Source organism: Equus caballus, chromosome 6, assembly GCF_041296265.1.
Source record: "Equus caballus isolate H_3958 breed thoroughbred chromosome 6, TB-T2T, whole genome shotgun sequence".
NCBI classification, from domain to species: Eukaryota; Metazoa; Chordata; class Mammalia; order Perissodactyla; family Equidae; genus Equus; species Equus caballus.
In genome coordinates, this window is record NC_091689.1 from 47339137 (window position 1) to 47364305 (window position 25169).

Below are 25169 nucleotides of genomic sequence, written 5' to 3' on the forward strand. Positions count from 1 at the left end.
GTCTACACAGGCGGCACCTCCTCTGAGGAGTGGGGCTTCCCGGCTTTTCCTGAGGCCCATTGGCTTCTGTGCACCAAGAGACTCCCCATTGGTTGGTGTTCCCTTGGCCAGGGTTACTTCCTGGTCCTTGCCCCCACCCGCCCGCCCTTGGTCAGCTTGAGTGCCAGGTGGAGCTCCAGGTGGCTCCTCCCATCCCAAGGGAGGGAGGCCTAGGACAGGCAAGCAGGCCCTGGACTCCGATCGGGCTGGAGGGAGAAGCAGGCTGCTGTGGGCGGTGTGGGGCCAGTCCCGCTCCACCTGTCCCTTTTCCGGGGAGCATTAGTCCAGGGGCTTGCCGTTGGCCTAGCGGGCAGCATCGTGGAGGAAGTGGCTGAGTTCTGAGCGTTCTTCCTCACCTGGTTGGGGCCACTGTGCACAGCTGTGCCCCTGGCTTTGCCCCGCCCCTTGTGGCCCTCTGCCTTCGACTCCCCCATCCCTCTGGGGAGATGCTGTCCTGTGGGTAAGTCCCCTGCTCCACCTGGGTGCTACCGTCTCCTGTTACTTTGGGAGGAGGGGTAGGGTTCATGCTCACTCCTAACAGGTGTGAGACGATGAGTGCAGTCTGCGGCTGCCCCCTGCCCTGGGTCGGCTTCCTGTCCTACTGCCGCTTCCCCCAAGATGAGAGGACCCCAGGCTCTTGCCTCTCTGTCCTGCTCCCCCCTTTGCAATAGGACTTTCCCCTGTCAAACGTGTATTTATTCTCACCATTGCATTGCTCTCTCTGGCCTCTGGACCCTGCCTCTGCCGTCTGCTTAGGACCTGACCCCTGGGTAACTCACATCACCTGAAACATGATGTCTGAAGTGCAAACCTGAGACAGCTCTCTGTTCCCACCCAACTTCCCAACATCTGGCCTCTGTTCCACTTTCTCTCAGCTTCCCTTCCCTTCCCCTCCCCTGCATCATTCATTCAACACATACACACTGAGCGTCTGTTATAGGCCGGGTACCTTCTAAGGTGCTGACAATGCTGTTGCAAACAAGATGGGCATGGTTCTTGCTTTCATGGAGCTTCATTCCAGTGGCAGTGACGGACTACACAAAGAACCCAATCAATAAATTCTCAGAAGTGTTACACAGAAAACAAAACAGTTTCATGTGCTAGCAAGTGACAGGGTGCCACTGGCATCACTTGCTGGAGGGGTCAGGGAGGGGTTTCCTGAGGAGGTGGTGCGTGAGCTGAGACCTGGATGATGAGAAAGAGCCAGCCATGTGGTAATGAGAGTCAAGCCCCTGGTCAGAGGGAATGGCGAGTGCAAAGGCCCTGTGGTGGGAACAAATGAGACAAGGACAGTGCCTGCTGCAGAGTAAACCAGTGGAGAGGGAGCAGGGCCAGGCAGGTTAAGCCTTGTTGCAGTTTGGATCTTATAGTGAAGACCCTCTTGGGGTGTTGGTGTTTGTGGGTTGGTCCTCTCAAGTCCTGCTGGGTCTTACTTCTCACACTCAAGTCTGCCCTTCCGCTTTCCACCGCCTCCCCCAGGGCACACATCACAGTTAGCCCTGTGACAGGGCTCTATTTGAGTCTTCTGGCCCTCATCCTTCCCACACTCCTGCCACAGCTGTTTTCCTACCAGGTGGCTGGCGAGGCTTCTCCTGGTGCAGAATCCTTCCTTGGTTCTTCAGCCTGGCCTCATAAAACCCTCTGCAGCAGGTCCAGCCTCTCTGAGCTGCTCCAGCCACTCTTCTCTGCTCACACCCCAGCACGGCTCACGTGGACCCTGTGCCTGCCAGCTCGGTGCCTTTGCAGAGGCTGCCTCTGCAGGAACACCGGCCCCTCCGCTCCACTGTGGGCTGTGCGGTGCCCCCCCGACCAAGCCTCCGGCAGTGTGGTTGGTGTGGCGGAGATGGCAATAGTCTCTGGCGTCAGACAGCCTTGGTTTGTCCACCTTCCCACTCACTTGTGACCTTGTGCAAGTTCCTTAACTTCTCTGAGTCTTAGTTTTTGTTTCTAAAATTGGGGTAAATAAGTCCGACTAAATAGGGTTGGCATGTGGATTAATAATGTAAGGTAAAAGCTGCTGGCATAAAACCCTACTACATATTAGCTTTTTACATCAGTGTTTGGGAAATACTGTTAAGTGCATTTATCCGGTGGGAACACTGAGGCTAGGAAAGTTCATAACTTTCTAGAGATTATTTCACTTTGCTCTTGCAGACCACCTGTCTCTGCATCACTGTCCGTCTCAGTCTCAACCCTACTTCCCAAGTGAATAATTTTCTCTCCTGAGTTATTAGGTACTTCTTTTGTAACTCTCGGCCTCCTTGAGCCCGTTTTCCTCCCTTGAAAAAAATGGGAAAAATAATTCCCACATCACAGGGGTGTCTGAGGCCCAGATGGGGTTGTGTGTGTTCAAGTGTTCTGCAAACCCCACTTCTGCCGGGGTAGGGAGGTGGTTGTGATTTATTTTCCTGCCAAGGACAGCAGAGGCTGTACATCTTATCCTAGTGTCTGTCTGTCTGTCTTCTGGCCTGACATCTTGGCTTCAGAGAAATTTCTGCCTCTTCCGTGTTTCAGGACTTTCTGGGTGCCTGGTTAGTTTCTTCCCACCAAGTGGGTTTAAACCCCGGAAGGAGAGTGCAGCGGTGTTTAGTGCCGAGCGCAGGCCTGCAGCTTCATGTGTGGTCAGGATGGTGTGAACATGTGTGGGTGTTTGCACCGGACCAGGTATGTGTGTAGATGGGGATGGATGATGAGGTGCATGTGGTGGGACCATGTGCGTAAGTGGATGCTTGTGTGTGTGTGTATACTCATCTGTAGGTGACAAGCAGGGTGTGCAAGTGTAGGGCCAGGAGGCTGGACTTGTGACCACATGTGTGAATGGGTATTAATGAGCTTGTTTATCGGACACATACTCTGGGAGAAACACTTGCTCAGCTTTGAACATTTGGAGGCGAGTAAGACCGGCAGTGGCCGGCCCTGCAGCGGGGCTGATGGTGTAGACGCTGTGCCTGCCCTTGCTGTGAGTTGCTCTTGGTCCTTCAGGGTGGCCGTCCGAGACTGCAGGGGTGGTCAGTGTTAGACCCTGCAAAAAACAGAGCAAGCAAGTTCCCCAGGGCACCAGAAAGCGGGGTGAGGGAATAGGCTCTTTTTAGGGGGGAAAATTGATGTTTGATGTTTCAAAAAAGGATACAGTAGACATCACAGGAAAAAGAGACTTCTGCTGGGCTTTAGCACTTTGTTATTTTTTCTCTTCATTTTTTTTTTTTTGGAGGAAGATTAGCCCTGAGCTAACTGCTGCCGATTCTCCTCTTTTCGCTGAGGAAGACTGGCCCTGAGCTAACATCCGTGCCCATCTTTCTCTACTTTCTATGTGGGACGCCTGCCACAGCATGGTGTGCCAAGCTGTGCCATGTCCGCACCCGGGATCCGAACCAAACGTGCGCACTTAACCGCTGCGCCGCTGGGCCTGCCCCATTTCTCCTCATTTTTAATTGAGGTATAGCATACATAAGGTGCATGAATATTAAGCATACAGCCCGAGGAACGTCCTATTTATACATACTCGTGCATACACTGCCAAGATCAAGATGTAGAGCGGTCCCCGGACACCATGTCTTCTCAGAGAAGGGAAACAATAGAAAGAATATACAAATGCGACTTCATCAGACTAAAGAGCTTCTTCAAGGCAAATGAAAACAGGATTGAAACAAAAAAACAACCCACTAACTGGGAAAAAATATTTGCAAGTCATATATTTGACAAAGGCTTAATATCCATAATATATAAAGAACTCACACAACTCAACAACAAAAAAATCAAACAACCCGATCAGAAAATGGGCAGGAGACATGAACAGACATTTCTGCAAAGAAGATATATGAATGGCCAATAGACACATGAAAAGATGTTTATCATAGCTGATCATCAGGGAAATGCAAATCAAAACTACACTAACATATCACCTTACACCCATTAGAATGGCAAAAATATCTAAAACTAATAGTAACAAATGTTGGAGAGGTTGTGGAGAAAAAGGAACCCTCATGCACTGCTGGTGAGAATGCAAACTGGTGCAGCCACTATGGAAAACAGTATGGAGATTCTTCAAAAAATTAAAAATAGAAATACCTTATGATCCAGCCATTCCACTACTGGGTATCTATCCAAAGAGCTTGAAGTCAGCAATTCCAAAAGTCCCATGCACCCCAATGTTCATTGCAGCATTATTTACAATAGCCAAGATGTGGAAGCAACTTAAGTGCCCAGCAACTGATGATTGGATAAAGATGTGGTAGATATACACAACGAAATACTACTCAGCCGTAAAACAGAACAAAGTCATCCCATTTGCAGCAACATGGATGGACGTTGAGGGAATTATGTTAAGTGAAATAAGCCAGCTAGAGAAGGACAATCTCTGTATCACTCCACTCATATGAGGAATTTAAACATGTGGACAAGAGAACAGATTAGTGGCTACCAGGGGAAAGGTGGGGTGGGGGGTGGGCACAAAGGGTGAAGGGGTGCACCTACAACACGACTGACAGACAATAAAGTACAACTGAAATTTAACAAGATTGTAACCTATCATTAACTCAATAAAAAAAAAAGATGTAGAGCAGTCCCAACGCCCCAGAAGTTTCCCAGAAATTGCCGTCTCCCAGTCAGTTTATTAACTTTTATAAATGTAATCATGCTCGTGCTACAACATTCACAAAGGCATGAGGGAGAAGTAAACCTCCCTCTCAGCCCTCTCCTCCGGCCCCCCAACCCCTGCCTCCCTTCTAGGCGAAGCTCCTAATGGGAGTTTCTTATGAACCCTTGCTTGGGCTTCTCTATTCTTGTTTTGGCTTGGCGGTGTTTGTGCTGTATTTGGAATGACACACAGGCAGCATCATAAGCTTTTAGTGTTTAGGGCCTCTCAAGGTCAACCAGCCCTGAGAATATCAGTCATGGCAGAGACCTTGGCCCCCAGCCTCTCCCAGGAGCCAGGCCCCTGGTCATCCCTGAGCTCTGGCTGACTCACACCAGACCCACTCGGCAAGAACCTACAGGTCAGGCACAGGTGGGCCAACCCCAGGGCGGGGGCTGGCGGCTCCACCCTCATCTGCTCCCCCTCCCATTCTGTTCTTTGGTTCCGACTAACTACATGGTTAGGGCAGGGTGCAGCAAGGCCCTAGGGACAAGAAGTAGAAAAGTGCGCCTTTGACAGGGCTGTGCAGGGGTCACGTCCAGCCCTCCGTCCCAGTGGCACCTCTTCAGACGTGTGTGTCAGCAGAGGCGAGGGCGCCGCTCCCTTTGCCAGCATGTGCGCGGCCTTGGCTATTAGGATTCTTCCCGTCCCATTGCAGCCCCAGTGGCCCAGGAGTCGCCCAACCTCTGTCCTCGAAGCCCCGAGGGCTGGCATGTGGTCGCTAAAATCACGGGCTTCCGAACCAGACCGTCCGGGTTTGCATCCCTGCACTGCCACTTACTGACTGGGTGACCTCGGGCAACTTCCCTACCCTCCATGAGCCTCAGGTTCCTTGTCTGTGAAATGAGGATAAAGACAGCACTTGCTCCACAGGGCTGTCTGAGGAACAAATCAGACAAGGCACGTAAACGACCTTATGCCTGTGTGACTCCATCAAATGACAGTCGTCACCCCCATTATTATTAGCTTGGACCAGGGAAGGCTGTGTGGAAGCAGCTACAGGAGGAGGAAGAGGCGACATGTGACTGTGTGGGTTCACGTGTGTGAAGCGTGAGGGTGCTCCTCGCCTGGAGGGTGCAAGGCACAAGTGTGGCCTTATTTCGTGTGTTGTCACATTTGCGGAGGGTCATGCTCCTGAAGCCTTTGGCGGTGGGCAGGTGTGTGGAAAGTGCACCCCGTCCCCACCCCCACTGCCATCCCTCTCTGCTTCTCTTCGCTGTGCTCTAAAACGAGAAGTACAAGTGAGTTCCCCCAAGGGGTCGGCCGCGCCCCTTCCTGTCCCCGCCCTGCCGGGTGCCCCAGGCCAGTGGAGTGGCAGCCCCAGAACCAGGACCGCCGGGTGGTGAGGCGGCCTGGGAGCTGAGAGCTGAGAGCTGTGCTGGAGGCTCAGCCCTAGAGTTCGCCACCACCCGGACCCGCTGGTACCACCTCATTCCCTGTACCCCTTCCTCTCGTGGAGCCCCCAGGATGGTGAGGTAAGGGCCTGGGACCCACGGTAGGCAGGAGACAAGGGTGTCCTGGGGCCCGCGGGCCCTCTCCTTACTGCCCTCCCGGCCGGCCTCCCAGGTGGTTTCACCGAGACCTCAGTGGGCTGGATGCAGAGACCCTGCTCAAGGGCCGAGGCGTGCACGGGAGCTTCCTGGCTCGGCCCAGCCGCAAGAACCAGGGCGACTTCTCCCTCTCCGTCAGGTAGGTGGCCTCCAACTCCTGCCAGGGCCAGTATTTTGGCAGCTCATCTCCGGTTCCCTCATGGCAGTGCCAACTTCCCGGCCCCAGCCCCAGCATGTCCCCTGCCCGTGTCTGCGTCCACCCCATCCCTGTGTGTGCCCATACTCAGGACCTCGGCCCATCCCCCACCCATCCCCACCCCCACTCCTGCACCCACTGGCCTCACCGCCTGGTGCCCTGCAGGGTAGGGGATCAGGTGACCCATATTCGGATCCAGAACTCAGGGGATTTCTACGACCTGTATGGAGGGGAGAAGTTTGCAACGCTGACAGAGCTGGTGGAGTACTACACGCAGCAGCAGGGCGTCCTGCAGGACCGTGATGGCACCATCATCCACCTCAAGTACCCGCTTAACTGCTCTGACCCCACCAGTGAGAGGTGAGGACCTTCACACCCTGGCCCCCCCCACGCAGAGATGGGCTGGCCTGCACCCTGCACTGTCCGTGCTTTCTCATCCCCGCTCCTTTCCAGGGCTATGCGGGTCTCTTTCCTCCATGTGACCCTGGGGCCTGTGTCTCAGGGGACTAACCTCCCATCCCTTTCCATCAACCCCTGAGGAAGCAAGAGAAGGTCACCTTGGCCTTCTCCAGGGTTCCTATCAGCTGGCAACCCAGGCCCTGCTAGTGACTGTGTCTGATAGCAGCCCAGCTCTGTTGTTAGAAAGCTCTTCTTCCTTCTACGGAACTGAGTCTGCCTTCCTATAACTATTCCCTGCCCGAGTACAGGTTAATACAGAGAGGCTGGTGTGGAGGAGGAACAGAGGGAATAACATTGATGAGAACACTTTATGCCTTATCTCAGCAACCCAGTGAGGATGGTCTGCCTTTTGGGGCTGGGTAGAGCCTGACCTGTCCCTGAACTAGAACACGGATCATTGAAAACTGTGCGATGTGGTCGCATGTGTAAGGGGCCCAGTATCCGGGCACAGGGTAATACTCAAAACATTTCCCCTCCTGTCTCTTTGGCTCCAAAGATATGGTCCCCAGAACTGGGCTGGCTACTCTCCATGTGGTCTCCTTAAAGCCTGGGCGGGGGGTGGGGAGCCCCGAACATTCAGCTTTCAGGGTGGCATCTCAATGACAGCTCTAGTTAAGGTGAAGGGCGGCTGAATAACTCCAGGGCCTTTTTCTACACTCCTGGGGCCAAGCCAGCTCGCTCTTGTCCTGAATTAGTGTCTTGATTGTTGAAATGATTCTGAACCTGATTCTGTCTGTTTTCCGTCTTTCTGAGGTGCATTCCTCCCAACTTGCCTCAATACTTTTGTTCAAGCCAAGATTAAAACTTAGAACTGGGTGAGGCTGAGGTAGAAGCTGTGTGGCCACCACTGGAGACCTCTTTCCAGCCAACATGAAGCCGCTGATCCACTTCCTTTGAAGCACCTCTTGTAGGAGCGAAGCCCAGGCTTGATGGCTCTGCTCATGGTGTCCTTTCTTAGTGCTTTCTTGCCCTGTCCCTCTGCGCACTCAGGGCTTTGCGACCCAGACCCTCTCATTCGCCTGGCGTCCTCTCTCCCTCCTTTCCTGCAGCTGAATCTGCTCTGCTGGAGGGTGATGGGTTGACTGAGACCATAGAGAAGCAGTAGGCTGTGGATGTAGGAGAATAGGGAAGGAGGAGCCGAGCAGAGCCCCTGGGGAGCAGCCTGAGGCCTGGTTCAAATTGCTTGGAAGAGCAGGAGAAGAGCAGAGCTGGGGGTCAAGGAGAGAGGGGATGGAGCCCAGGGAAGCTGTCTCTAAGAGGCCTTTCGGTGACCCAGCCAGGACACCTGGGCCCCCCCCCTGGGCCGCCCCCCCCCCCCCCACCGCCCTGCCTCCCAGCCAAGGGTGGGTACCTGGAGGCCCTTTCTCCATCCTCCCTTTGTGCTCCCTGCCTGGCTGCTGCCCCTCCTCCCCTGAGGAATTTGCATTTGTCCCCTCAATGGCTAGCTCTCTGCCTGTGGTCAGCCTGACATTTGCATGGAAACTTCCTCATCCTGGGGCCTGGGGGCAGAGGGTTAGCCCCCTCCCCATTGCCCATGGGCCCCGGCCTATCCTGAGAGGTGGGAGGGGGTGGCCCAGGGGGCTCCTGGACAGGGCAGGGGACTCTGGAGGTCTTGAGGTCTCTTCTGGGTATGAGTGAGATGGGGCGGGACAGGCTGGCCCCCTCCCTCCTTCCCCCATCCCTGCGGTTGGAAAATGCCCCCCCTCCCCTGGTCCCTGGGCTGAGGAAACCTCACAACCTCACTTCTCACTCTCTCCCCAGAAGGAGTTTTGTGTTTTTTCCATCACGTGGTTTCCTGTGGGGCTGGGCATTGTGGGGCTACAGTTTCCTCCTGGGAAGGGGGTGTGCTTTGGGGAAAGGTCCTAGTTCTGCTTTCTGCCCCTTGAGCCCCTCTCAGCCCCTCTGAGCCCCTGCCTCCCCTTCAGTGATGTCATGCTGGGTACCCCAGAGCCCTCCAAACCGCTCTTTCTCCAGTGGGGTCGTCTGTCTTCCCTACCACCCTGGGTAGTTCTCCCCAGCAGCCTCCCTGTGACTTCCGTCTTTCCCCAGCTCCGTCGCTCTCTGTGGCCTGGCTTCTGTCTGCATTTCTCTTGGTGCTGTTTTCGTTCCTAAGCCTGGCCCTGTCCTTCATGGAGACCTTGGCTTGGTTCTCCCCTCTAGGCATTCTTGATATGGTCTGCCTTTCTGCCTTTGACGTAACTTTCAGAGGTGGGCCTGGTTACAACTCCTGAGGCCTGCTTCTTATCAGCAAAGGCCTTGGGCCAGCGTGTAATCGCCCAGCCTCAGTTTCCTCATCTGTAAAGGGGGGATAGTACCTACCTCTCAGAGTTCTGTGAGAGGAATGGACCTAAATAGGCTGGTGGACTTGAAAGCATCTGGCGCAGTCCCTGGCACATCGTAGGTACTCAGTTTCCCTGCTCCCTCTGTGAATGTCTCTGCTCAGGGCCTGCCCCTTGGCCAAGGTCTCATGGACCCCGTTGCTGCCTTCTCCAGGTGGTACCACGGGCACATGTCTGGGGGGCAGGCAGAGACGCTGCTTCAGGCCAAGGGTGAGCCCTGGACGTTTCTCGTGCGTGAGAGTCTCAGCCAGCCTGGAGATTTTGTGCTGTCTGTGCTCAGTGACCAGCCCAAGGCTGGCCCAGGCTCCCCACTCAGAGTCACCCATATCAAGGTCATGTGCGAGGTAAGGCAGCTGGACAGTGTGGGGGCGGGGGGCGTCCTGCTGGGGCTCCCGTCCATGCCCACAGCCTGGGTGCTGGGGAGGGTCAGCCTGGGCTTTGGTCCAAGGCTAGGGGTCCAGGGAGGGAGACTTGTATCCTGTGGGTGGCCTGACTTGGCACTCCTCAGGGTGGACGCTACACAGTGGGTGGCTCGGAGACCTTTGACAGCCTCACGGACCTGGTAGAGCATTTCAAGAAGACGGGGATCGAGGAGGCCTCGGGCGCTTTCGTCTACCTGCGGCAGGTGAAGGGTGGGCCTGGGTGCCTCCTTCTTTCCCCTGAGCAACCCCCCAGACACATGAGCTTCTGGGAGCTCAACTTGCTAACCCTCGCCCTCTCCCACCCCAGCCATACTACGCCACGCGGGTGAATGCGGCTGATATCGAGAACCGGGTCTTGGAACTGAACAAGAAGCAGGAGTCCGAGGACACAGCCAAGGCTGGCTTCTGGGAGGAGTTTGAGGTGAGTAATGGGGACCAGCAGGGCGACCGGCATCGGGTCCCAGGCAGACCCCATGCCCTCTCTACCACCCCTTATACTGATCTGTGCCACGTTATCTTCACCCGTGCATGCCCGTCTCCATCTGGGGGCTGGTGCTTCATTTCCCCCCTCTCGCCCCTCAGAGCCTGCAGAAGCAGGAGGTGAAGAACTTACACCAGCGGCTGGAAGGGCAGCGGCCAGAGAACAAGAGCAAGAACCGCTACAAGAACATTCTCCCGTGTAAGTGCCCTACACCGCAGCCTCCATCCCTCCCCCTTCCCAGGCAGCCTCCATTCACCCAGGAGACTCCATTTCTCCCAGCCAACCACCCCCCGCCCCACCCCGTCTCGTAGGTCTCTACCCCCAGCTCAGGGGGGCCCACCTCCCCACCCACACAACAGAGCCTCCTCCCTCCGAAAAGCCTCTCCCAGTGGGGCCTCCCCCACCCCAACCCACCCCCTCCTTCCTCAGAGATCCCCGTCCCCTACCCCATACAGACCCCCCACCCCTGCCCACCGGCAGTGCTCTGAGCCTCATGGCTTCTGAGACAAGAATGGCTTGTGGGCTCAGGAAGGGTCTGAGCCAGGGCTGGTGACTTCCCGGCTGACCCAGGCCCTTCTTGCTTCCTCTGCCCACTCCCAGTCGACCACAGCCGAGTGATCCTTCAGGGACGTGACAGTAACATCCCTGGGTCAGACTACATCAATGCCAACTACGTCAAGGTCAGTGGCGCCCACCAGTCACATGGAGGAGAGGCTGGGACCCAGGGATTCCCCATCTCAGGGGGGTATCGGGTCTACCTGACAACTTGGAGGGGGTGTGCAGGGCGTGTCTGGGGCTAAGGTGCTCACCGTCCTGGTGTGTGTCTCTCTGCACTTGCATCCAGAACCAGCTGCTAGGCCCTGATGAGAACGCTAAGACCTACATTGCCAGCCAGGGCTGCCTGGAGGCCACGGTCAATGACTTCTGGCAGATGGTCTGGCAGGAGAACACTCGTGTCATCGTCATGACCACCAGAGAGGTGGAGAAAGGCCGGGTAGGGCCCAGCCCCACGCTGCCCCGTGATCCCCATATCCTCCCCAGTACTTGTTGTCCACCACCATTAAAACGGAAAATTTGGACACCAGCACAGAAAGTCACCTCACAGGCCAAGGGTCCAAATCTTGGTGGGAAACTGAGGCACAGAGACGAAGTCTCGGATCCACACTGAGGTTCCCCACTTTGGGCTCTCCTGACCACCAGACCCAGGTTTGAAATGGGCCTCCTTCCTTAAAGCGCGCCGAAGCACACGTTCCTCCTGCCCCTCCCTGCCTGTCCCCATCCAGGCAGCAGCCTGTCCTGTCCTCTCTGCCTCAAAAATCTCTCTGGAGCCTGCCCTCGCCCGCACCCACTGCCCAGCGGGTCTCCCTGCCTGGAGCCTGCCCCTTCTACAGCACCCTCAGCCCTGGGGTCAAAGTGATTCCGGCCAAAGCACACCCTACATCCTCTCTGTAAACCCTTCAGTGCTCCCAGATGCCTTCAGCACAGTCACACTCGAAGACCTGGCATTCAAGGCCTGATGGCTTCCCTGCTACACTCGCTGCCTCCAGCGTGCCAGGCTCTTTCAGGTTTCCCTTCCTCTGCACAAGCTCATTTTCTGCTAGGAAATGACGTCCTCTCTCCCCATTATCTCTGCTTGACAGACTCCTGGCTTTCGAAGACCCAGCTCAAATAAATGCTGCCTCCTCTGGGAAGCCTTCTCTGCTTTCTTCCATAACTGAGAGGGAGAATTAGCCTCTCCTTCCATGTGCCCCTGAGCAGCTTTCTGTCTCCCCGTTCCCTCTCTCTCTCTGAGCTGCTAGAGGCACAGAAGCACAGACTGCATCTGAGGTGTTTGTAACTCTAGCCTGGCTTGCACAGCTTCAGGTCCTATGCGTGCGCCAGCCGATGTTTGTTGAATGAATTCTAAGGTGAAAGGGCTGGTCAGGTCTTACCACTTGGTGGCTGAGCAAAGACCCAGATCCTAAGTCTTTGACTCTCGGCCATTTCATGCATTCATTCAACAAATGTTGACTGGGCCAGCACCAGGGACTCAGGGCCTACCACAGGCCTAGACGGCTCGAGCTGGCTCCTGTGCCTCGTTCCTCACCTCCGCCCTCCCTTTTCAGAACAAATGTGTCCCCTACTGGCCAGAGGTGGGCTCTCAGCGTGTGTATGGACCCTACGCTGTAACCAACTGTGGGGAACACGACACAGCTGAGTACAAACTCCGCACCTTACACGTCTCCCCGCTGGACAATGTGAGTGTCTCCCACCCCTGCCCTACTCCCAGGGCCACTCCTTAGACCTGTTCTCTTGTCTGGTTGGGTAGGATGGGGGATGTGTGGGAGCAGGGGCACTGACCTGTGTTTTCGGCCCAGGGGGACCTGGTTCGGGAGATCTGGCACTACCAGTACCTGAGCTGGCCTGACCATGGGGTCCCCAGCGAGCCTGGGGGTGTCCTCAGCTTCCTGGACCGGATCAACCAACAGCAGGAAAGTCTGCCTCACGCAGGGCCCATCATCGTGCATTGCAGGTGAGAATAATAATAATAATGACATTAGTAGTAATAATAAAAATAGTAGCTGGCAAGTGAATTGCTAAGTGCGGTGCACTGTCATAAGCAATCTGCATATTAACTCGTTTAATGCCCCGGCCCCTCCTCCAGCCTCCTCTGGGTTCCCTGAGGGCTCCAGACCCATGGGTGGAACTTGGCTTGATGGACCCCACTGTTTGATCCTGTGCCTGGGGGGTTCCTTACAGACTTCCCTGGATGTACCGTCTAGTCCAACCCTGCCAAATATGGCTGAGGAAACTGAGGCCTGGCAACTTGTCAGGTCACCAGCAGGTCGGCGGGTGAGCCTGAACTGGTGCTCACAATAGACTTAAGTCCTGGTCACTCCTGTTTTTTCATATGAGCCTTCTCAGCCTGTGTTTCTTCTCAGCCCCCAACACCTTCCGTCTGGGGTCAGTGTGGCTCCCCATCTCTTCTCTTATTCCGTCTGTAACCCTCAGGGGGCTACGCTTCTTCACTGCTGCTCCCTGTCTCTCCCTTCCCAGCCGGTGGCCCTCAACTTGGCCCCAGGGTTGAGTAGGGATGGGTGATGTCCTTAGGAGGGGCACGTGGATCACCAGCTCCACTGGAGACCCTCATGTTCATGATCAGGAGACCCCGTTCCTGCTAAGGTGGGGAGGTGGGGGGTCAGCAAGGAGGAGCAGGGCTCCCATCAAGCCTGAGGGGCAGAGTGCTGCAGATGGGCCCACCCAGCTGGCCCGGCCTAGGTGGATGGGAGGCAGAGGGCTCAGGGTCCCGGACAGAGGCCACTGGTTTCAATTCTAGCTCCTCCACCCCCTGGCTGTGTGATCTTGGACAAATTACTTAATTTCCCTGACCCTCAGATTCCTCATCTGTAAAATCAGGACCTCACAAGGTTGTTGTGAGGACTAAATGAGACCCTATCGCTGTGCCTGGAAGACAGTAAACCCACAAGAAGTGGGAGCTGCTCATGGTTCACTAACTTGCATCAGGCGGGAGTGGGGAAATGGGAACCTGCTTTGTCCTCTTCCCTCCATGTGACCCCTGGCTGAGAGGGCCTCAGACTTCCTTCTTCTTCCCACCAGCAACTGTTGGTCCTGGGGCAGGGCTGGGTGGGCTGACTCTGGAGGTGTCCCACGTGCTGTCTCAGGAGTTTGCCTCCAGAGCAGGCCCATTGCTCAGGACGACCCTCCTGCTGTCCTCCCCGCTTCTTGAAATCCCCATGGCCTTTATTTAGACATGACAGGAAGGAAGTGGGTGAGTGGGGGTTATTTTTGACAATCTGGGTTTGAAATTAGACAGCACCACTCAGGGCACTGTCCTGGCAGGCCCAGCCGAGGGGGCGGGCCTGGGGTCTCTGTGGGAACTTCTGTTCTGAGCTTCCTCGGGTCTGTTTGCCCCGGGGTGGTGGCAGAGGGTGCAGGAAGAAGGGAGACTTCCTACGGCTACTCCTCCAAGACTCCTGACCTCAGTGCCCCTGCGCCCCGCTGTCTCAAGGGCTGCCCTTTCTCTGCCGTCGGAGTCTGAAGAAAAAGGGAAATGAAGCCGTGCAGCGAGAAGCTCCAAATATAACTCTCAAAGGGCTGGGGGAGCCCTGGCTCAGGCCAAGGGTGTAGGGGAGGACCAGGGGGGCCAGTGTGCCTGTGGAGCAGGCAGGACAGTGGTGGGACTGGGGGTCCTAGATTCTGGGGTGGGGGGCACAGCCACCAGCCAGGAGTCAGGGATCAGGCTGGCAGTGGAGGAGCACGATGCTGGGAAGAAGGAAAACGGTGGACATGTCCGGGGGCACCAGCGTCTTAGCACTCGAGAGCCAGGTCCTTCACCACAAATCTCTTGGCTGAAGTGGCGAACATGAGTGCAGAGTTGGGCAAACTTCTGCCCCTTGCTTGCCTGCCCAGTGACCCTGGGCATGTTATCTCATCTCTCTGGAGCCTCAGTTTCTTTATGCCCTGCCCCATGCTGGAGCTGAGCACTGGGGCTCCCCCTTCCTGGAAAGGTGTGGACTGGGCCTCTGATGGTGCCCCCTTCTCTCCCCAGCGCAGGCATTGGCCGCACAGGCACCATCATTGTCATCGATATGCTCATGGAGAGCATCTCCACCAAGGGTGAGGGTTACTTGTGGGGCATCCAGGGTGGGGGGGTGGGCATTCCCCCGGTGTCCGCCTCTGCCTGGGCCTGAAGTCCTACTGCTGTCCCTGCCCAGGGCTGGATTGTGACATCGACATCCAGAAGACGATCCAGATGGTGCGGGCACAGCGCTCGGGCATGGTGCAGACGGAGGCACAGTACAAGTTCATCTACGTGGCCATTGCCCAGTTCATTGAAACCACCAAGAAGAAGCTGGAGGTCATGCAGGTGTGTGCAGAGCAGGGCCTGACAGGGATGCGGGGAGGCAGGGGGCATCACCTGGTCCTGCTGGGACCACCACTCTCCCATCGCACCTCTGCCCACAGTCCCAGAAGGGCCGAGAGTCAGAGTACGGGAACATCACCTACCCCCCAGCCATGAAGAATGCCCATTCCAAGGCCTCTCGCACCTCCTCCAAGTGAGTGACCCTACCTCCTGTCTCCCAGTCTGCCCCTTTCTCCTCCCCGCCCGACCCTCCTCTCCAGAGAGGACAAGCGCTGCTGTTGGGGAGGCCTGGGTTCAAGTTCAAACTTGGTTCTTACTCCCTGTGTTCACAAGTATTTCCTGAGTGCCCTCTGCGTGGGGCCTGTGCTGGGTACTGGTGTTCTACTAATGTGTGAGGTGGATCCTCTGCCCGACTAGACAGGAGCTTCCAGTCCAGTGTAAGGACAGTGACCAGGTCTCCTCGCTTTCCTGGCCTCAGTTTGCTCACCTGTGAGATGGGGTGGCCCAGAGGGGGCTGCTGGTGCTGGGTAGTCCTGCACTGTCCCCTGACCTGCACCAACTGCCCACACTTGCCCACCCCACCTGCAGACACAAGGAGGATGTGTACGAGAACGTGCACACTAAGAACAAGAAGGAGGAGAAGGTGAAGAAGCAACGGTCAGCGGACAAGGAGAAGAGCAAGGGTTCCCTCAAAAGGAAGTGAGGGGGGCACTTCCTGAGGTACGGCCTCTGCTCTACCCGGCTTCTCGCTGCCCTGCCCCCATGTCCCCTGGCTCTGGTGCTTCCCCTGGATGGATGGGTGGCTGTAGCCTCACCCTTCCCTTTCCGGCCATCCCAGACCTGCTGCTTCCCCAAGTTCCAGCCACCCCTGACTCTCGAACTCCCCTGTCTCTGCAGCCTCAGCCCTGATCCCTGTGGAGGCCTCCAGTGAATGGATGACCGCAGACTGAACCTAGGAGCCTGCCCCATTCTTTTGTAATTTAAATGACGGTGTCCCCACCTCCCTCTCCCTGACCCTGTATATAGCCCAGCAAGGCCCCAGATGGGGGCCAGGCCCTTCTACTCCTGTAAATAAAGCCCCTAGGAACACTGTGTGTGGGTCTCTAACTCTGTGTGCCTGGGTGGGAGGGGCGGTGGGCAGGGAGAGGTGCTGTGGGCGCGGGAAAGCTCAGCCTGCGCAGTCAGACAGTTGGTTCTGGACTCCGCTGAACATGTTGGGAATATGACCGCCCCGGGCTGGTTCCTCAGTCTCCTTCCTTTGAAGTGGAGGATGGTGGAGGATGGTCCTCACTGGGTGGTTGTGAAGAGATTGAGATAAGGGATGATGATCACAACTGGCAGCAGTAATTCATTGCACGCTAACCATGTGTCAGGCACTGTTTAAAGGCTACACGTAGTAATTCAATGTAGGCGACTGTGTCACTCTCACTTTACAGTGGGGGAAACTGAGGCATGGATAAGCTTAAATAACTTGCTCCAGGTCACAGGACTGTTGAGCACTGAATCTAAGATTTTAACTCAGACCACCTGGCCGCAGAACCCACACTCACAGAGATGCAGCAGGGGTCACCCCAGGGGGACACAACCATGCACCCCTGTTGCTGACTTGTAGATCCAAGAGCTAATGAGATGGCTAAAGGCCAGGAAGCCCGGGCCCAGCATCGCCAACAGCCCCTCCCCCGCCTCAGGTTCCTGAGAGCTCACAGGAGCGCCTGCTCCTCCCTCCACGGGGCAGCTGCTGCCCTTGCGCTCCGGGTCAGAGTTTTACTTTTTGTCCTCCCCTCTGCCTTCACCTGTGGACTACAGCGATTCCTTCTCTGCGTCGTGCTTTCTCTTGATTTAAAATGTTCGTCTCCCGGGAGTTCGGACTGTGAGTCCTGCTCAGGAAGGACTGGCTCCACTGCCGAGTGGGCACAGTCCTGAAGCAACGAGGGCCTGGCCTTCACCATTCAGCATATACTGTCTTTTTTTTTTCCAAAGATTTTATTTTTCGTTTTTCTCCCCAAAGCCCCCCCCCCCCCCCCAGTGCATAGTTCGTATATTTTTTCTTTAGTTGTGGGTCCTTCCAGTTGTGGCATGTGGGTTGCTGCCTCAGCATGGCTTGATGAGCAGTACTGGGTCTGTGTCCAGGATCCGAACCCTGGGCTGCCGAAGCTGAGCGTGTGAACTTAACCACTGGGCCACGGGGTCGGCCCCAAGCGTATACTCTCTTTATTGAGTGTCCACTGGGTCGCAGGCACTGGGGCAGTGCTGGGGGCCCCATGGTGAACAAGGCAGTTCCTGTCCTTGTGGGACCTAGGAGACTGGGAGTGGGGACAGACCCAGAAACAGTCCACAAACACAAAATCAGTGCATCAGGTCTAAGGAAGGACGCAAACAAAGGAGAGAGGGAGGGAGGGAGGAGAGCTTGGATTGGGCACCACAATAGCTCCCTGGAGCCGTCCGCCCTCCAAGGGGTGGGAGGGTGGGGCGCTCACCTGTGGGCCTCAGGGCCCCTCTCCCAGCAACAGCTAGAGCTGCACAAAAGAAAGGCAGGTCCCACCCCCTCTAACCGCCCTTGGGCTAAGTGCCCAAGGCACTGAGGTGGGTCCCTGGCGGCTCTGCCTGGGCCCTGGAGCAGAGGTCGGAGCAGAGCACCGGGGCCTCTCCCTGCAGCGCCATGCGAGGGCTGAGGGGGAGCAGCTCAGGCTTCAACTGGCCAGGTCAGTGCTGATGCTCCTGGCCAGCTTGGGCCTCTCAGCAGGGGAACACCCCAACACGGGCTGAGGACGGGGAGGCGCCCTGCTGGGACCTGCCTGCCCTCCACTGACAGGATGCCCAGCACAGGCTGGGCATGGGCGGAGGCACAACCCAATCCCTGCCGAGCTGACCCCTCGCTGACCGCGGGGATCTCTGGGCCTCCAGCTCTACCATGGGCAGGGTCAGAAGCCTCAGAGGAATGGGCTAGCTGGGGGCAGGAGTGGCTGTGGGGAGAGGCCAAGGAGGAAGGCAACAGGGACCCAAGACAGCCTCTCCCTTTGTCCCTCTGGAGACCACGCTCCCTAGTCTTGGCCTGGCGGCTGAGGAGGCAGGTAGGAGAGAAGAGATGGCCTGGAAAGGCTGGGAGGCCTAGTAGGGTGGCCAGGCCTCAGAGGAGACGCCTGCAGCGGCCCAGGGAGGTAAGGGGTTAAGGCGGTGGGGGGGCAGCCTATAGCAGGAGGACACACCTGTGCGCAGGGGCAGCGGGCGGGGCCCAGGTGAGGAGCCTGCTGCCTGGCAGGCGGAGAAGGAAGGAGGAAGAGTGGAGGCCAGGGCGGCTCTCGGCCCTTGGATCCTGGGCCTCGACTCCCCTTCCTCTCCTCAGCACTCACTCTCTAGGGGGCAGGCGGCCCTGCCGACAGGTAAAGGCCACCCGGAGAGGGGTCCTTGGGCTGAGCTGGGGATTGCAGTTGGGGGATGAAGTCTGGCGAATTGTTGTGTGTTGGGGGCAGGGGCAAGCTGTGGGGGTGGTGGGGGAAGGGGCTCAGAGGCGGAGAAGAGACGGGCAGGGGGCTGCTGAAGCCCTGCCTGGGCCTCAGTGGATCAGGAGTCAGGGTGGGGCTGGTGGCGGGCTGCAGGGCTCACCCGGAAGTGTCCCCAGGGACGCGGGTGGTGGGGGGATGGGAGCCGGGGTTCTGCAGCCTCTCCACCTGGAGCCTGGGCCTAGGACTGCCTGACTTGGAGGGGGGCAGGCTGGGCGGGGGCCCCCGTCTTACCCAGCAGTGTTTGGGTGCTGGTTGGGAGTCTCTAATACTGCCGGGTAATGATGGAGGCCTCTGTTCCTGTATCAGCGACATCCATTGCCTCAGGCCCCCAGGCCCCAGTGGCAACCCCCCCTCCCAACCCTCCCTACACAACCTGGAAGCCCCTTCATTTAGAGTGGAGGGTGCTGCAGAAGAGGTTGCTCTCTGTTGGCTGACTGCCCGCTGAAGGGACACAATGGCCCCGAGCCCTTCCCCCAACCCAGTGTGATTTGTCATTTGGTGGATCCAGAACCCACAGCCGACCTTGAGCTTGGGATTGGCTCAGGAACTCTCGAGACCTCACCTGGCCTGCAGCCAGGGTCCCTGTAGCAACTGGTCAGCTCTAGCCTGGAGCTGCACGTCAGCCGGCTCTGGGTCCATCTTCCAGTACAGTGTTGGATGGTCTAATTGTGAAGCTCCTAACACTGTCTGGTAAAGATGGCCCCCGGGCCGGTTCCCTCGCCAATGACCTTCAGGGAGCCCTGAAGACCATGGAGGCCTCCTGACCAACCTCTGACCTTTACCCCTCCGGATGGGGGGAAAATCACTAGGAAAAGGGGAACAATGGGGAGGAGACAAAATGGCTGCCTCTGGAGCTGCGGCAGGATTTGGAAACATACTTGCTCTCCAGGCACCTCCATTCTCTTCCTGTCTTGGGGACGTGAAAGAAATAAAGTGTGAATAGAAACTTGTGGCAGGCTGATCTGAGATCACTTGACCCGTTTTTGTCTCTCAGTCTCATTTTAGGCTTCCAGCTCCTGGGGAGTGGGGCTGCCACATCTGCTTCATCTCCCTGTCCCTTTCATGACATTCAACCTGCAAAGCAGGGGATAATTAATCTACTTTCTCCAAAAATCTAAGAAGCTGAAGATGAACCTAGGCCCTAACCCTTAAGACTCACCTCCTCCCCTACTCACCAAGCCTTTAATTTCTGTGCATACTTTTGTCCCGCATGCTCTCTTATGGTTTCCAATGTCCCTTGTCTCCCTTTAAGGACAAGGGATGGGAAACGGGCTGTAGTGGCATGTGGGCACAAGCAGGGTCTTCATTTCTCTGGTGCTTGAGATTCAGCGAGGGCTGTCTTGGGAGGGATGTGAGATGGCTTACACAGGGACTGAAGACAGGCACCTGTTCTGCTGAGGGCCCAGAGAAGCGGGAGTGGAGCCACCTCTGTAGCTAGAGCTCTGGTAATGCATCTGGTGACTGTGAAATTCAAAGTACGGGTAGCCCACAGCAGGCAACACGACTCACTGGGCTTTTGAACATCTAAGTCCCTCGACAGGCACAAATGGTCTCCCCGACAGCTACACGGAACCCAGTCACCAAGGAAGCAGCTGTGTTGGGGTCATCAGATTTTTGGTCTAGCTCAGCAAAGCCACAGCTGTTCCAGCCTTAAAAAAGGAGATGTTGGTAAATAAATGGGGTGATGTGGTAGTAACAGAGGGTAGGATAAACAGTGCAGCTGGCCTTCAGGATCTGAGGGCCTGCTGCCCCCAGCTTGGGTCCTGTTTTGGATCTGACTGGTGGGCTCCCAGGGTGAGCAGCAGGGCGCAGGCCAGTCTTTGCGCCCCCTGCTGGCAAAGACCCAGGAGTGTGTAATCAAAGTACATGTGTGCCTCCCTAACCCAGCTCGGAAACAGAAGACTTAACTTCAGCTTAAGTAATAAAAATTTATTGAGAATTCCTGGGATGGTGGTTATCGCCTCCCAACCTTGAGAGGAACCAACACGGTAGGAAATCACTGAGAAATCACACACTGTCCCGATACCCCTGGCCAATACAGGGAGGAGGAAAGTCATTCCCCTGAAAACGGGTCAGTCATCGTTCATCTAAGGATTGGGAGGAGAAATGCAGAGGGTACCATCACATGATGCTGGGGGTGGGGTGGGGTGTGCTGGGCCCCAAGCCGGCTCCTCAAACACCAGGGCACAGATCCACTTCTCGGGGGTGCAGCTCCTCACCAGGCTCATTTCTTACCCTTGATGAGGCTGTCACTGGAAACCAGACAGACGGACGACGTTAGAGGAGGCAGAGCACCTCCAGCCACTCCCTCCTCAACTACCCTCCTTCCAGATGAGGGCGTGTGAGGGGGCAGGGGAGTGTGGCAGGTCAGAAAGGTGAGGTTAGGGGGAAGGAGGCAGGTACCGGGAGAGGAGCCGCAAGTCCCCATAGCAACAAGGATGCACCAACAATTTACCTTCCTCTGCGGACACCAGGGCACCAGATGAACAGGGAACAGAGAAAGAGAAGAGAAATGCACATGTGATTTGCCAGCTTCAGGCCCCAAACAGCTCTAACCCACCTCTGCTCCCAAGGGAAAAAGACAAATGGGTTGGACAGCCAGAAATCTCAGCCTCTGGAGAGGAAGACACTGGGTTCCCTGACCATGCCACTTCTCATCTCTCCTTTCCTAGAATCCTTCTGTGCCCCAGAGTAGTAATTCAAAGGTCCCAAATAAGTACAGTGAATATCATCTTTCCCCACTTTTCAGTTAGACAAACCTTTACAATTAAAGTGCTTTTTAGATGAATAATCCTTTTTGATCTCAAAAAATCAATCCTATGATATTTATTAGGAATTACCAACCACCCACTTTTCTAACTTTGGTTCAGAGAAATGGTGTTTTTCAAGGGTCACAAGAGTAAGCTGGCAACAGGCTCCAGAGCCTAAGTGACCAGACTCAGGTCTCAGGTTCTCTGTGACACCCCACTGGGACAGTCACATCTCTCACCGGGTGAAACTTTCATCCTGTAGGTTCAGCACGAGGTTGTCAGCGGTGAGATAGATACGATTCTGTGATGTGGCAATCTACAGGGCAGGAAATAAGACAGATACTTGACTTTGACCCCCATCTTTGCAATTCAGTAACCACCGATGGAACACATGTGAGTCAGGAACAGGGATGCAGCAATGAGGACATGCTTTCTGCCCTTACACAAGGACCGAGAGCAGCGAGCCCCGCTGATGTGTCAATATGATAACAGGCATGAAGAAAAGGGCAGGGGAGCCCAGAGGAATCTTCTTTGGTGAGAGGGGAAGAGTGTCAGATAAGCCAGTTTGAGTAGAAACCTGAATGAGCAAGACTCTAATTCCTCCACTTGAATGTACTTTAACAGAAAACATCTGCTCTCAAGGCAGCCCCTGAGAGGCTGGGCTCTCAACTCACCGTCTTGGAGATGTTCTGGGCTGCCCGGATCTTGCGCAGTTTGATGTAGCCAGGGTTCTTGCTTAGTGCTTCTCCAAGGTGGGCAGAGTGAAGTTAAGGGGTCACACAAGCCAGCCTCAATCCCTGGCCTCATCCTTACTACTCCCCTCACTCCAGCCCTCCTCTGGGCTGTCAGATCCAAGGTTGCGCTCAGCTGCCTCGTGCCTAGTCCTACTTTGGTCCCCACCTGTGGGCCCTCCTCCAGGCAGCTGCCAGTCACTGGAGGTAGCAGCAGAAACAGAGGCAAGGCCAGCAGTGCTGTTGATCTGCATTACAGTGAGGAGCCAGGCCTCAGGTACCCCACTAAGATTTCAGATTCCATTCAAAACCTCCACCCCCAGGAAGCCAAGGATAGAGAGCACGGAGTCGCATTCGCCTTAGTCTCATCAGCCAGCCCATGAGGGAGGGTGGGGAAAGCAAGGTGCCCCGGGGGCTGAGCTGACACCTCTCCAGCAGAAGGATATCATCCTGGCGGCCTCAGCCTCACCCTCAGCCTGCACGATCTTCTGCCGCTGCTCCTGCTTTGCTTTTTCCACTAAGAACTGGGCCCGCTGGGCCTCCTGCTGGGCTGTGGTGGGAGAGGGTCAAGGGGTCAGAAATGTGAGGTGTCAGGAACCCCAGCCCTCCCCCGCATTCTCAGAAACCCTTGCCCTATGCCTCTTGTAACTCACCCACTTGTTTGGCTTCTACAGCAGCCGTGTACTCTCGGCTAAAGCTCAGCTCTGTGATAGCTACGTCATCCAGGATGAGGCTGAAGTCCTTGGCCCTCTCTGTCAGCTCCCGTCTGATCAACAGGGATACCTGGAGGGTGGGGTGAGGGGGGGAAGGGGGAAGTGGTTTGAGGGAACCAGAAAACTGAAAGGAAGGTGTGTTGCTGTGATCCTCTAAATACCAGCTCTCCTAAAAATGGCAGCAAGCTCACTAACCCTTTCTCAGCTCCTCACTACAACACCTGAGTTGGAAAGGACATGCTCCTCTTTTTCAGCAGGTCCCACTGACTCCTAACCTTCTACTCTCTCCAGTATGCACCCCCAGACGTTGTTACTGTTTTCTCCCATGCTTCCTAACAATGACTGTTATCGAGTTCTAGTCTTGGCTCTCCTCGTTTCCCACAATGACCATGAGTACAGTTTTCAGGTAGAAATGGAACTAGGGTCACAACCCTTTTCTGAGTTGCCTTTGCTAACCCCCAGTGCCTTGGGCCTAGCAGGGAAAAGCTGACACAAATCAGATGGTGACAGGAGCTAGAGTCAGACCTGGGCCCGCTGGGTGATCAGCTGTGAGGCATTGAACTTGGCCACCACGCTCTTGAGCACCTCGTTGACAATGGACGGCAACACTCGCTCCTCGTAGTCTAGCCCTAGGCGCTGGTACATGCTGGGAAGCTCCAGGGCGTTGGGTCGAGACAGCACTCGCAGGGAGATGTTCACCATCTGCAGGTCTAAGAGCGACGTCAGCAGTGGCTGCTCAAGGCCATGGGGGCCTTATCTGGCCTGGTAGACCAGCACCCCTCCCAAGCATTTTCTCCTCCATGCATTTCCCTCCACACCTAATGCAATGTTGTGCAGTCTGGAGGAGGGTAATTTAGGTGACAAGATGTGACTCGGCACAGGCCAAATGCATCCTTACCTACTGTGAAGTCTTCTCAACCTGCAACCCCTCCATCAAAGCTAATCTCTCTTTTTTGCCACTGTACTGTGTGCAAGCGCACTGTAGGCTCTATGTGCTGTACCATAACCACCCGTCTCCTTTACTAGACTGCAAGAACTCGAGGACAAGAATTGTGTTTTATGAATCCTTTATTCCCAGGGTCCAGAGTTTAGGGAATTTTAAGCGACCTGCACTAAACACAGTATGAAAAAGTGCATTACAGGTGAGCTCCTTGCTTCAGTGTGTACACGTCTCTGTGTGTGTATATGAGAGAACAGGTGCACCAGTGAAGAGTGGGTCCAAGCTTCCCAAGGACAGGGTGTACTAGTGAATATAATTAATAAACCAAGCAGTTAAAAGAAAAAAGGGCTTTAAAACAAAGCTTTGATCTAGGCAGTGAACAAAACAAAGGATGAACAATGCTCTCACAGAGTTTACAACACGGGGGAGGAGCAGTTAACAGAAATGAGCAAACACAGTGTGTCCAGAACGTACTGATTTAAGCCTACTAGCAAGTGCTGTTACTACAGCTCACCACCACCCGCCCCCAGGGTCTCCGCCTCGCTCCCCTGTTTACTTTAGGTAGCCCATCTGCCAGTGACTACCGTGTCCAGACCTACCTTTGGAGCCTGTGGGGGAAGAAATTTTTCGGGGTCTGGCCCGAATGTCATAGATGATAGGGTACTGGAACCAAGGGATCCTGGAGGGAAGGGAACAGGGATAGGTGTTAGGAGACTGCAGTGTCACTAGTTTTGCCCGGTTTTCCATCACCACGTGTTTCCTGGCCTGCTCCTCCTCTTAATGACTACGAACAAGGAGAAATTCTCTTCTCCCTTTGGAAAGCAACAGTTTATGCGCGGCTGGAACTCTAAGCAGCACCCACTGTCCTGGGAGATCGGGGAATCCTACTGAAAGTCCTGCTATAGCCCCTGATGGGTCGGCGTTCAAGGGTGAAGGGTCAGGGTCAGTCCGCTCTGCCCGCCATTACCTGAAGTGAAGGCCCTCGGCCAGAATGGTGTCCTGCTGTACGCCCCCGATCCGATTAAAGAAGATGGCTCTGTGCCCGCCTTCCACTGTGGGGAGAGGGTGGGGGTGAGGACTGGCCGCTGCGTGGAGTACGTGCCGGCCTCTGGTGGGGCGGGGTGGGGGGCTGGGTGGGCGCGGGGACCCGGCGCGGCCGGGCGGGGGTCTGGGAGGGACGGCTGGTGTCTAGAGGCGGGCGCAGGGTGCTCACCGGTGAACACGGACTCGCGGACGCCATAGGCCACGGCGCCGGCCCCCAGCAGCAGCTTCAGCGCCGTGCCCATGCCCCGCGGCCCGGAGGGCAGCCGTCCCGCTAAGTCCTTCAAGTTCTGGGCCATGTCCGATCCGGAGGCCGGCGGCACCAGCGTCAGCAGGGGGTGCCGACCCGCACGCCTCTACCCCACTCCAGTTTAGGGCTCGCACCCTTCACACGAGGGTCCGGGGCCCGAGGTGCTTGCGGGAGAAAGGGCACCGGAAGTGCGCTCCCTTCTAAACCCTCCCCTCGGGCCACTGCGGACCCGAACTTCGCGCACAGGAATTACGCATC

At 56.1% G+C, this 25169-nt stretch overlaps 2 protein-coding genes and 3 non-coding genes across 9 annotated transcripts; 3 read left to right on the top strand and 2 right to left on the bottom strand.

Moving 5' to 3' along the window:
* Positions 1 to 105: 105 nt before the first annotated feature.
* Positions 106 to 16075, top strand: PTPN6 (protein tyrosine phosphatase non-receptor type 6). 2 transcript variants are annotated; one of them, XM_014740655.3, is made up of 16 exons: positions 106 to 499; positions 6239 to 6361; positions 6584 to 6778; positions 9371 to 9560; positions 9725 to 9841; positions 9946 to 10059; positions 10221 to 10317; positions 10720 to 10799; positions 10964 to 11113; positions 12225 to 12356; positions 12477 to 12631; positions 14669 to 14736; positions 14835 to 14986; positions 15085 to 15176; positions 15572 to 15703; positions 15881 to 16075. In XM_014740655.3, exons 1-15 carry the CDS (start codon positions 486 to 488, stop codon positions 15684 to 15686), a joined length of 1794 nt encoding a protein of 597 aa, XP_014596141.1. In that variant the 5' UTR covers positions 106 to 485; the 3' UTR covers positions 15687 to 15703; positions 15881 to 16075. The 2 variants fall into 2 exon arrangements, with proteins under 2 accessions (XP_014596141.1, XP_005610948.1); XM_005610891.3 differs by lacking the exon at positions 106 to 499 and adding an exon at positions 5331 to 6147.
* A 2633-nt stretch (positions 16076 to 18708) lies between these two features.
* Positions 18709 to 18772, top strand: MIR200C (microRNA mir-200c). Its single transcript, NR_032856.1, has one exon. It is a non-coding gene; the product is annotated as a microRNA mir-200c (primary transcript).
* Positions 18773 to 19117: 345 nt separating this feature from the next.
* On the top strand, positions 19118 to 19189 carry MIR141 (microRNA mir-141). The gene has a single exon (NR_032852.1). It is a non-coding gene; the product is annotated as a microRNA mir-141 (primary transcript).
* A 1205-nt stretch (positions 19190 to 20394) lies between these two features.
* On the bottom strand, positions 20395 to 24967 carry PHB2 (prohibitin 2). 4 transcript variants are annotated; one of them, XM_001497865.5, is made up of 10 exons: positions 24834 to 24967; positions 24588 to 24672; positions 24220 to 24299; positions 23206 to 23390; positions 22621 to 22750; positions 22414 to 22517; positions 21911 to 21988; positions 21476 to 21552; positions 20942 to 20947; positions 20395 to 20738 (listed from the first exon to the last, which is right to left on the bottom strand). In XM_001497865.5, exons 1-10 carry the CDS (start codon positions 24958 to 24960, stop codon positions 20711 to 20713), a joined length of 900 nt encoding a protein of 299 aa, XP_001497915.1. In that variant the 5' UTR covers positions 24961 to 24967; the 3' UTR covers positions 20395 to 20710. The 4 variants fall into 4 exon arrangements, with proteins under 4 accessions (XP_001497915.1, XP_070127031.1, XP_070127030.1 ...); XM_070270930.1 differs by having other exon boundaries at positions 20890 to 20947; XM_070270929.1 differs by lacking the exon at positions 20942 to 20947.
* Positions 22080 to 22343, bottom strand: LOC111774089 (small nucleolar RNA U89). Its single transcript, XR_002808931.1, has one exon. It is a non-coding gene; the product is annotated as a small nucleolar RNA U89 (small nucleolar RNA).
* Positions 24968 to 25169: the final 202 nt, after the last annotated feature.